Below are 12,379 nucleotides of genomic sequence, written 5' to 3'. Positions count from 1 at the left end.
CAGATGATGATTCTGTTGCTTTCTCATTTCCATGCAACAGTATTTTTATTAATTATATCACCTCTTTCTTTTACTAACTAACTCCTTTATTACTTCTCTTTCTTCTGATTATTATTATTTTTTTATTTTTTTAATAAATAAAATGAAAAATGGATCTTTTGATTTCATTGGTGATCAAATAACAAATTCTTGCAAGTTGTTGTTTCAGTAGTTTTCATTTACTAAATATATATTCTCAATTATTTAGTAGTCATTTTCGTCCATTTTTTTTTTCCAATAATTAGGCTCATTGAGTCTAATCAAGATTAAAGTCATTTAAAATCATTCACCACACCAGAATTTTCAAAATTTTCGACCCAAACGCATTATATAAAAATAAAATAAAATAAAAATTTTCTTGTTTAATATTAGTGCATATAAATTTACATGTCTCTCTTGTCAATTTACATTTGTTCGATTTGCTTGTAAATTGAATACATTGTTGGAGTTGCGATCGACAAGTACTGTAAACGAGTATAGTTCGAGTCGAGCTGTAGAATATATACTAATTCTAGAGCAGTTGGTGGCTAGCTAGACTTGTAGGTTTCAATCTGAAAGGTATTTTATTCCCCAAAAAAAAAAACAATTATGATATATTTGGGTCACAGGTTTTGAATTTTGATGCTATGTTATTTTCTTGTCTGCTAGAAAATAAATCTAGCTACTATTTTTTTGTCAAATATATCACAAATAAGAAAATCCAATTTTTAACCATGTTTGATTTTTTGTTTTTGTATATATGATATGTATATGTATATGTGTGTGTGTGTGTGTGTGTGAGTGTGTGTCAGATTTATTATGTGAACCACATAAGTATATATCTGATCATGCTTATTAGCTAGACCCTTGATATGTAGATTAAATTCCATGTAATTAGATAATAAAATCAATATATATAAGTATTAAAATATTAAATATTAACCTTCTTATCAATAATTAAAAATGAAAATTTGTTGCTTTTTCAAAATTCACCAAAAAAATAATTATTTTACATGAGATTTGAGTGAGGACATTTGAGCTTATTAAGAATAAATATAAGTGTCATTTTGGGTTTTGAATTAGTGCGCAGATATTAAGAAAACTAATTTTATGAAAGAACATAGAATGCGACTAAACTAAATATGGCCGAATCCCACTTAGATGGACATTAATTCAGTAAAAGGTTGTTGGACTCGTTTAAATATACAATCAATTAGATTTAATGTCTAACATATGATTAATGAACCATTCAGAGAATCACAAAGAAATCCATTAACATCAATCAAATGTAGCTTATCGAACAAAAATATATGTCCAAACTTAGTTTGACATTTTAACAAATTGAGCTCAAATATTTGATCGAACGATCTTGAATCGAGTAGTTTAATTTGATTTATAGTCATAAATACAACTGCAATCATATATCGGTAGATATTTCCGACCGGAGGCAAAGCCACGTCTTAGGCTACAAATATTACCCATATTTAAGGCCTCAAAATTCTAAAATTAAATGTCGTTTTGGACAACTTTTATTATGTCATATTATCTGACACTTCAGAACTTCAACGAGACATTAATTATCACTTTCTCAATATTGTTCTTATCATTTTTAATTAATTAAGAGATAATTAGTTAGAAAGAAAAGTAATTGTAAGGATATTTTAGTCGCATTCTATGTTTTTTCATAAAATTAGTTTTCTTAATATTTGCGCACCAATCCAAAGCCCAAAACGGCACTTACTTAAAAAACGAGCATTAATACATTTATGCCTCTATTTATTGAAGAAATATTTAATACTTATTTCTTAATGTCAATGATGATATGTACCAAGTATCATCAATAGATTTTCCATTTTCTCGATGATGATTTCCACAACTTATTAACAATGATGATTTAATGATTTTGGTTATTAATAAAGAAATGCCACTACATGTGTTAATAATTGCCAATAGTGTACATAATTTTTGTATTACTAAAATTGCCCCAATAGTGTCACCTTAATTACCCATCATAATTATTACATTGAATTTGTAAAAACCATCGTTATGTGATGTCAGAATAAAAGTTACTGTAAGTACTTAATACATTATAACCACAGTAATTTTTCATTTTACATCATGTGATAAATACACTTTGCAGTATAGCATATGTAACACTTACTCTTCTCATTATTATTTTTTTTTGTATTTTAAAATTTAAAATATAATAATAATCTTAATATATTTCAACTCTCATTGGATGGAATTACACAAAAAATAATTTAAATAATTTATCAAGTATATCAAATGAAAAGTCAATGCAATATTTAAAATTTGAAAAAAAAAATATATTTCTTTGGTAGAATGAATAAGATATAACAACCTAATAATTATTGGATCATATAAAATTGAAAATAGACTAAAATTAAATTATTGGAAAAGAAATTAAAAAAAAATAATATATATTGTATAGTAATGCATGAAAATACATTTTAATAAATTAATGAACTAAAATATATAAAGATACTTAAGATTACAATTCATTATGTATTGATTTCTTAAAATTTATCGATATGATTATATTCGATTCATTGGTCCGACAACAGTTAGATGTTATTTATTAAATATGTGCCCAAAGCAAGATAACATTTTTTAATTTTTAAATATTGTATTTTTTAATTGTATAATTTATTTGTTCCTTTTAGTTATTCCTTTCAATAAAAGAGAAAATTTCAAGATATTAAAACTTAAAATACAACTTAAATGGCGCCTGAGGATATGTGTTACAAATGATATTCGAAGGGGTAAAGTGTTAAATTGTATATTTTAAGGGGTTTAAAGTATATTTAACCCTAATATATATAAATATATGTATGTATGTATGTATGTATATATGCACGTGTGAATGCAGCACGTTTGTTTTCGGCATGATTGTACTGTTTACACAGTCATAGGCACTCAATTTCCTTTGTACGAAATACAAATGTAGGGCTCCTGTCAGGTTAATTCCTGAATTTAATTTTGCTGAAGAATCTATTTTGATTTCCACGTCAGCGATGCGAGTGTCAGTAAAACTTACATAACAATTTATATGTGGAATTAATACACTCTCTAATTAAGTTGATTTATTTCTATTTGAAAAATCGAATTTATGATCTATAAATTATTTTATTTTTCTACCGACAAGTACAAAATTATGCAATTCGCATTACACGTGTTCGTATTATATTGGGTTCAATACTAATTTGATTATTGAGTGTCTATGCCTAAAACTTGGACATTGTATAAAAAAGGTAACGTCGATTACTTTTTAGTTTAACCCAGACCAAAATCAAGAAAATCGCACACTGGGCACCCTATCAAGAATCTGGCGAGTCTTCTAAATTAAGAAGAAATCGACGAAGTGGAAAATGGCAGACGACGAATGAATAAATTTTAAATTTTTTGTTAGTCTTTCGACTATTTTGTCGAAACATGTTTTCATTGATGTTATATCTACAAAATTGGACTAATGTGTTGTGTTAAGAATAAGTACAGAGTCATGTATCTCTATTATTTCTTTGTTTACTTATTCTTCTAGTTTTTCGTTTTGTTTTATATTTTGATTCTGCAAACTTAATGTGTCTAAGGGTATCTCCAATAGAGTAAGCAAATCGGGTCTCTAAATTCTATTTTGGAGATCCATATAAAGACTTGGTGGAATCTTACAGTCTCAAAAAAATAAAATTCTACAATGGAGGGCTCTATAATTTGCAATCTCTAAACAAAGTCCTACGAAATATACACAGAGTCTCCAAACAAAGTCCTATTTTTAGGAATAAGTTTGGAGATTTTGCAAAGACCTGAAAATTTAGAGCCCATTAAATTTCTTGTTGGTGTTGAATTTTCTTATACAATTTCTATATTTTGAAGCCAAATACAGTTTGTTTACTCCATTGAAGATGTCCTAAGGATTCAAGTTTAGATTTCAACTGAGTCAGTGGATGGGGAAGCGAAATTTGTTTATCAAGGCAATCGAGAGAAAATGGAGTTGGTGGTATGAATAGAGTCGAAATATTTAGGAGTTCTTCGCTTTTTCATTTATTAAATTAATCATTTTATTTTTCATTTTTTGAAATGTTAATGCAGTTTTGTAATTTTTTCTCTATTAATTTTATAACTATTCTTTTTACTGCGTATTTCAATGGAACGATTTTCCATTTTTCCACTTTCTTTGTTATTCTCCATTTTCGTTAATGATATTTCTGTAATTTTTTTTTTCTTTAGGAAAACGTTCAGCAACCCTAGAATCTTTGTAATTATTTTTTTAAATTTTACATATCTTCTAATTTTTCTTAACATTTTCCTCACATATGCCAATTTTCAATGTTATACTTTTATATCATTAATTTTCTCACTTTTAGAATGTCACCCGAGCATCGCAGGAGAAGAAATACTATTTTAAAAAAAATTACAATAACTTTAAAAAACTAATTTCATTTTTTTTTTGTTTACAATCAAGTACAAAATTCTGAAACTAACTAAAATATTTCCAAATTCAATTATAATTTCATCTTTTTGTTTTTTTCCCCATTTCTTATTATTTTCATTTTCGTTTTTTCTTTGTAGCTTTTTTTCCGAGAATTAACTATAAAATCATTAAAAAGAGAGAATTATACTTTTGGTCCCTCATGTTTGACCCGATTCCGCTTCTGGTCCACGTTGTTCCAAAGTAAAAAACATTCACCTCCAAGGTACAATTTTAAAAGATTTTGGTCATCGCCGTTACATGTCCGTTTATTACAAGTAACGGAAAACACTTTTGGGGTCCAAATTGAAATTTTAAACGTTTGGGGCTGAAAAATAATTAGAAATTTGAAATATACTACTTATAATTAAAATTTTAATAATATTAAGTCTGAATAAAATTTGTTTAGTTAATTTCTTTGTTTATTATTAAAATTTTAATTATAAGTTTATAATTAAAAATAAATTGTTTAGTAAATTTATTTTTTTATTATTAAAAATTTAATTATAAGTAATATAATATAATAAATTAAGAATAATTAAAAATTATTTGCTTAGTTAATCTCTTTGTTTATTATTAAATAAGTAGTATAATTAAAAATAATATCAAGTATAATTAAAAATAATTAGTATAGTTAATTTCAACTTTTATAATTAAAAAAATAATTATAAGTAGTATAGTTATACTAATATTAAGTATATTAAAAATAATTTGTTTAGTCTAATTTTTTTTAATCATAAGTAGTATATTTTAAATTTCTAATTATTTTCCAGCCCCAAAAAAAGTTAAATTCTAAATTTGGGATCCAAAGTAGTGTTTTCTAGCCAGTAACGACGGGGACCAAAAGTGTTCAAAATTGAACATTTCCTTGAAGGTGAACTTTGTTCAGTTTGAAACAAATAGGGGACCAAAAATGAAATCATGTCAAACATGAAAGACCAAAATTGTAATTCTTCCTTATTAAAAACAACTAATTTTTGCATTCTATCTTTTTCCAAATCAAATATGAGCCCATCTCAAAAAACTCGTAATCACTTTAGAAAAACATTTGCAATAACACCTAAATAAGACCAACTTAAAAATCCCCCTTCTCCTCCCTATAAGATGAAATAAGCGGCTTCTCTTCTTCCCCTCCCTAATTTTTCGGGTTTCTCTGCTAAGTACATAATCGATTTCTTTTTTTTTTTTTTTTTTTTTTTTTTTTTTTCTTTCCGTGATCTCTAACATAATTTCTGTTAAAGGAGGGGGATAATCGATTTTTTTTTTTTTCGAAATCCCTAGCATAATTTCTGTTAAGAAGGGAGAGAATCATAATTTCTGTTAAGGAGGTTGAGAATCGTTTGTTTTAGATAATCGTTTTTTTGGGAAGCTAATTTCCCGGGAAATTCTATTAATTTAGCGAGATAATTATCGTTGCGATCCAGATAAACTATTATTTATTTCATTGAGAATTAATTTATCGAGGTCGTACTGTAATATTCGAAATCACTGGTTATGGAGGAACAACAACACAAAAGAATTCGGCACGGGGAGCAAACTCCGAACTCGGTCGATAGACTCAGCGATTTGCCGGACTCAGTCCTCTGTCACATCCTCTCTTTTCTCCAGACGAAGATCTCCGTTGCAACAAGTATTCTTGCTAGAAGATGGAGGTTTCTCTGGTGTTACGTCCCCAATTTACATTTCCATCACGCCAATGAGGATTGCATCAACAGCGTTTTCCTTCTACATAAATTGCAAACTATCAACACCTTTCGATTTACCGATTTCCGGGATGAAAACAATCGAGTCGAGAAATGTATTACGTTTGCAATCGAGCGCAACGTGAAAAATATCGATATCTTTCTGTGCATGGCCAATTTGCCTCGATGCATCTACACATGCAAAACCCTAGTTGATCTGACGATCAATAGCATTGATTTACTCCCCGAGAGCGGCCCCGTGTTCCTTCCTCTCCTCAAGAAGCTTCATCTATTCTACGTTCACCAGAATGGATACGATACCCTTCTTTCCGGATGTCCGGTTCTCGAGGAGTTGCTAATCCACTCGTACACCGATTACGCGTCTTTTAAGATATCTTCTCCCACAATCAAAAGGCTCTTGATTGATCTTCATTCTGCGGGCGGCGAATCTAGCAACGAAACCAATTTCGACTACAAACGTTGCTACTGCAAGTTGGAGATAAATACCCCCGCCCTTGTTTACCTTTATTTGGCTGACAACTCTGGCCAGCATATCAAATGTGGGCCGCTAAACTCCTTAATCGAAGCAAATATCGAAGCAAATATCGATATTGAGGGTTATATAGATGACGTTGTTTATGCTCGATATTTGGTGGAGTTTATTGATAGGCTCCGTAAGGCCAAGTTCCTAAAGTTGAATTTATCGCATTATACGAAGGTTTGTGTCCGTTTACTCCTTTTTTTTAAGCTCGTTGTATATTTTTTTCAAGTCATGTTAATCTTATATTTTGTTCTTCTGCTCGTCTTTCTAGTATATTCAATCAGCATTTTGTGCGAGGACGATGAGTTTTCGTAACTTGGTCAAACTCGAGTTCACTAGTGAATGCCTTTTTTCCTTGAAGTTCCTCGAAGATGCTGATAATCTCGAAATCCTTATTCTCGAAGAGGTTTGTTTGAGGCAATCAAATTTCTTAGCTTTTCTCTTGTTTTTTGTTTTTTTCTTGATCGATTGATCGATGATTGGTGATATAATTAGGTTCATAAACAAAGAGCGATGACAGGCTGTATGGAACCCGAACAAGTGCCAACATGCCGATTATCGCGTCTTAGAACTACAAAGCTCGTTGGCATCAAAGGTAATTTGTACGAGTTAGAAATTATAAGGTATCTTTTGAGGAATGCGAAAGTCATGGAGAAGATGGAAATAGTATATTCCCGTTGCCTTCTTCGTAACCAAAAGAATAATATGATCGAGGAAATCTCGACATTTCAACGAGGTTCCAGTGTATGCGAAGTTCGATATTTGCAGGGGTAGCTAACATAGTCAAGTTGTTTCAAGTTTCAATTACTAAATATATATTCTCGATTATTTAGTAGTCATTTTCGTCCTTTTTTTTCCGAATATTTAGGCTCGTTAGCTCTGATCGAGTCGATTAAAGTCGTTTAAAATCATTCATCCACGCTAAAATTATCGACCCAAACGCATTATTATACAAAAAATAAAATAGAAACTTTTCTCTTGTTTAATACTGCTGCATATAAATTTACATGCCTCTCTCTTGTCAATTACCTTGTTCAATTCGATCTGCTTGTAAATACATTGTTGGAGCTGCGATCGACAAACGAATCAAATGAGCATTTTATTTTCACCGTTCAACGTCGATCCCAAATAGCTTCGTCGAGGAAAAGAAGGCCACAATCCACGGTGTCCGCAAATACTGCTCTCGTCATCGTGAAGAATCGTATAATTAGAGCTGCTCACGTTTCTAAAATAACACGACTTGTCGCCCGTGTAACGGTATTCTTGTTGCGTGCTGCCCAATCCACTAACCACTAAATTCCCTTTCACGAGCATAGATCCCTCCGCGTTTTGCAGATTCCTTAACCTAGTTGTGTACAATATTCCAGAATCGGAAATCTTGCTTCTCTTCTCATCGATCCCCAAAGTCACATTAGCCACAGAATCGTAACTCCCGTTTCCCCTTTCGATGTTATCCGAATGGAGATAAATACTGAACTTCTTGATCGATTTGTCGGAGCGAACAGAAGAGGAAGACGAAGATGAAGGCATCTTCGTATCGACACTTCCGTTGAAATTTATAACCTGATTTAAAATCTGCAGATTCCCGTCATTTCCCAACACCATCGTGTTGCTGTATTCAAACCCTTGCCTCGATTTTGTTTTCACCACTCCGTGAGATGAATTCACAAACCCGCTCAAAATAATCGAGCGGGTAACATTCGTGACGAACAATCCGTCGAAACCCGTAAAATTAGAAAGAGTGGACAACGAAATAGGGGAGTGGGTATACTCCAACAACTTCCCTTGTGTTTTCTCGCTCTTTTTATCCAACCAAAGATGCAAATTCGCATCGACGTACCAAACGTTTAAAGCATTCGTCACACCGAACGAGAGCTTATGGTTCTTCCCATCCAATATCTCGCCCAACAACGGGGTGATTTCGATATCGTAAGAAGGGAGATCGAACGAACCGATTCCGGTAATCGGTCTCCACAGCAGGGGGTTTACGCCGCCCGTGTAGATCACAGTAAACGGCCAAACTGCACCGATCACTAAATCATCCAAGCCAACTACAACCTCTCGAAAGGGCCCGTTTCCGGCGTACCCAGTAAGATTATTCGCAGCAATGTACTCGTTCGGAAAATTACCGAACCAAAATTCGTCGTTTTCGTGGAAAGAAACGTACACCTCCAACACAGCCCTGTATGTATTTTGTGGAATCTCGAACTCCTTCGACTCTACATCGGTCGAATTCTCGATCTCGAACCAATACCCGTCGTTCAACGGCGGGGTTCTGGAAATGGGCAGTATCAAATCCGCCCCGGATCCGGATCCGGATAACCCAATCTCTTCTTCTTCGGCAGGATAAAAATGGAAGGTGAGATTCACGTGGTACACGCCGGTGTAAGTAGAATCAACAACGTTACCTAGATATACAGCTAGGGTTTGATTGGTGGCGAGCAGAGATGAATACCTGGTGATGTCTTTCTTAACGGTCCAGACAATGCCGGTGGCTCTGGGCTCGGCGGTGCAGCTACGGAGAATCTCGACGCCGCCGAGCCAGACGCCGAAGATCCTGTCGAATTGCCTCCCCTTGCAAGCGGCGGTCCACTCGAGGACGATTGTGGAGAATTTGTGAGATGGGCAGTGGAATGGGGGTTTGTAGTCGGCGAGGACTGGGGGTTGGCCGTAGGTGAAGGCGAAATCGTGGTGGAGGAGGAGATGCGAGCAGGGTTTGGTGGTGGGGAGTGGGATGGGTTTTGTGACCTCGAAGAAAGTGGTGGGCGGAGTGCCGTCGTCGTCGGCGGAGGAGATCAGTAGTGAGGTGGGCTCGGAAATGGGTTGTGATCTGAAGAGGGATTTGGTTTGGTGGAGGTTGGCGGCGGAGAGCGGTGGCTGGTGGAGGAGTGTGACGGTGGAGAGGAGGAGGAGAAGGGAGGAGAGAGTGGAAGCCATTTTTTTTTTTTTTTTTTTTTTTTTAACTGAAGAATGGTAGTTGGAGTTGTTACCTTTTGTGTTGTTTTAATGGAAGTTGGAGTGGAAAACAATGCTGTTGGAAATTATCCCACATTTTGTAGCTTCTTCTCAAGTTAAACTTACATTAAATTCCACTTTCTCACCTTCTATTTTAGTTCGATATTACTTTACCCTCTTCTACTCTCGATTGCATTGATTTGCTCCCTTGTACTTGAAAAAAATGTCTCAATGTAGCCATCCCCGTCAGTTTTTAAACATTTGACGTTAACACCGTTTGATCTAAGTCTGAAAATTACAAAAAAAAACTACTTCTCACAGTTTAAATAATTATTAAAAATATAAATAAATTGTGGTTGACGTCGTGGACTATGTTTTCTCGTTGTCTTGAATTATTTTATTTTTTTTAATAATTATTTAAGCTGGGAGATGTGGCATTTTTGTAATTTCAGAGCTTACATAAAACGGTGTGAAAGTCAAATGTATGAAAACTAACAAAAAGGACCACATTGAGACATTTTTCAAGTGCAAGGGACAAATCGATGTAATCGAGAGTAGTAGGGGGTAATTTGATATCAAGTCAAAGTATAAGGGGTGAAAGTGGAATTTTCCCCTTAATTTTATGCGTGTAAATTTACTTGATTAGAAAAACATATCTAAACAAGAGAGTAGTCAATTTTACATCACATGTGGTTATTTCCATTTTCCAGCTCCATTGCTATTTATCACTTTCTCTCTCTAGAAAAATGCAGCTGCAAACCCAAAACCTCTCTCTGTCTAAAACCCTAAACCCTCATCATCTCTTCCCGTTTCCCTCCAAATTATGCAACCCTCTTCTCAAAACCCTGCCCACTTTTCACCCTTTCGCCGCCGCAACCCAAAATCCCCTAAAAATCCACTCGCAGATAGCACCTCCTTACCCCAATTCCCGCCAAAATGCCAGCAATCGGCCGGACCTCCGATGCTTCGCCGGACGGAGCAAAGCCAAACCAGGAGACTCCTCCTCCGGCCGCATCGAGGGCGGCGCGGACATCCGCCGCGAGGCCAAGCGCAACGCCCGCCGGAGAAGCAAAAAAATGGCGGAGAGCCTGTTCTACAGGCTGAAGAACCCCCACAAGAATCACCCGGACAACTTCTCCGAGGAGGAGCTCCAAATGATAGGCCTCGGCTACGACCGCCTGGTCCGGTTCATGGATAAGGACGACCCCAATTTAAAGCACCCACACGACTGGTACAAGTACGGCGAATTCGGCCCCTACTCTTGGCGCGGGGTGGTTTTAGGCGACCCCATTCGCGGGAGCTTCTCCGACGAACGCGTCACCATGATCGGAGAAGTCAGCGATCAAGAAGAGTGGGAGAAGATCGAACAGCACGACATGGCGGTGGAGTATCAAGAGAGACTGGATAAGATGGATAAAAACAGGGGATTTAGGTATTTCTGGGTTTTCGTCAGGCACCCGAAATGGACAATTACCGATTCGCCATGGGAGCAGTGGACTTTGGTGAGTGAGGTTGTGGTGGAGGCCGGAAAGCAGAGGTTGGATAAGTGGACTCTGATGGGGAGGCTAGGGAATAAGGCCCGCGCGATGATTACGCAGTGTGCTTCTTGGATGAGGCCCGATATATTGTACGTAAAGAGGCCCGTTTATCAGTGTAGATTCGAGCCTCAAGATGAGTTCTTTTCTGCATTAGGGCCGTTGCTTGACCCTGAAACGGAGGAGGATTACATGTGCGAATTGGTGAAGGAAGATGGGAGCGTGGAGTTTTGTACGTATTTCGCGGGTTTGTGCAAGATTGTGAGGGTGAATCCAAAGGCGTTTGTGGATGATGTGGTGAACGCGTACGAGAAGTTGGGCGACGAGAAGAAGTCCAAGTGTTTGGAGTTTTTGTTGAACAATCATCCGGTGATGCTTTTGCATCCGCAGACCAAGGAGTGGAAGGCAAAATTGGAGGAAGCTGAGTTGGGTTGTGATGCACCGGACAATGATGATGATGATTATGGTGGTGCGAACGAGACGGACAATGAGATAGTTGATTGGGTTGAGGATGATGGGAATGATGATGTCATTGATGATGATGATGATGATGTCATTGATGTTGGAGATGATGTCATTCTTGATGAGGAAGAAGGAGCGGTAGATGATGATAATTTGGAACCGGAAGAAGATGCAAAGTATTGGGATGAGGAATTCAAGAATGCGATTAAGAGCAACGAGGGTATGGAGAAGCTAGTGGGGAAGAGTATAGAGGCGTCTAATAAGTACTACGAGAAGCAAATGAAGTCGATGGAGAAGAAGGAGAATATGGAGGATGGTGGAAATGAATTGGAAACGAGAGGGAAAAGGGCGAAAGTGAGTCCGAGGGAATGGAAGTTGTTAGGGTACGGTCCGTATAGGAAGAGGGTGAATAAGAGTAAGATTCCTCATGGTTTGTTCTTACGAGCAGCTGTTAGGCCATTTACGTACAGGAATCTTGTGAAGGAGATTGTTCTTACGAGGCATGCGATTTTAGAAGGGGAGATTGAGACCAAGAAATGAAAAGCCTTTTGATATGTAAATTAAGTGGACGCATCAATACTGTTGTGATTTAGTGGGAACGAACGAACTCGTTAAACCACAAGTGATGTGGTTCGAAATTGATATTGAAATGGTTTCTTCATTTGCGCTTCCTAGTTTATTTTAATTGATTTTTGAGTTT

General features: G+C 35.5%; 3 protein-coding genes across 3 annotated transcripts; 2 read left to right on the top strand and 1 right to left on the bottom strand.

Moving 5' to 3' along the window:
* Positions 1 to 5,566: 5,566 nt before the first annotated feature.
* On the top strand, positions 5,567 to 7,713 carry LOC105968566 (putative FBD-associated F-box protein At5g56440). Its single transcript, XM_012993199.2, has 3 exons — positions 5,567 to 6,904; positions 6,999 to 7,133; positions 7,223 to 7,713. Exons 1-3 carry the CDS (start codon positions 5,999 to 6,001, stop codon positions 7,499 to 7,501), a joined length of 1,320 nt encoding a protein of 439 aa, XP_012848653.2. The 5' UTR covers positions 5,567 to 5,998; the 3' UTR covers positions 7,502 to 7,713.
* LOC105968099 (peptide-N4-(N-acetyl-beta-glucosaminyl)asparagine amidase A-like) lies at positions 7,687 to 9,681 on the bottom strand. Its single transcript, XM_012992717.2, has one exon. It carries the CDS (start codon positions 9,662 to 9,664, stop codon positions 7,814 to 7,816), a length of 1,851 nt encoding a protein of 616 aa, XP_012848171.2. The 5' UTR covers positions 9,665 to 9,681; the 3' UTR covers positions 7,687 to 7,813.
* A 90-nt stretch (positions 9,682 to 9,771) lies between these two features.
* Positions 9,772 to 12,342, top strand: LOC105968110 (uncharacterized). The gene has a single exon (XM_012992728.2). It carries the CDS (start codon positions 10,429 to 10,431, stop codon positions 12,217 to 12,219), a length of 1,791 nt encoding a protein of 596 aa, XP_012848182.1. The 5' UTR covers positions 9,772 to 10,428; the 3' UTR covers positions 12,220 to 12,342.
* Positions 12,343 to 12,379: the final 37 nt, after the last annotated feature.

Source organism: Erythranthe guttata, chromosome 13 (genome assembly GCF_056151865.1).
Source record: "Erythranthe guttata isolate IM_541 chromosome 13, IM_541, whole genome shotgun sequence".
NCBI classification, from domain to species: domain Eukaryota; kingdom Viridiplantae; phylum Streptophyta; class Magnoliopsida; order Lamiales; family Phrymaceae; genus Erythranthe; species Erythranthe guttata.
Note: the sequence above shows the minus strand (reverse complement) of the source record. Positions and strands in the feature narration are given on the sequence as shown.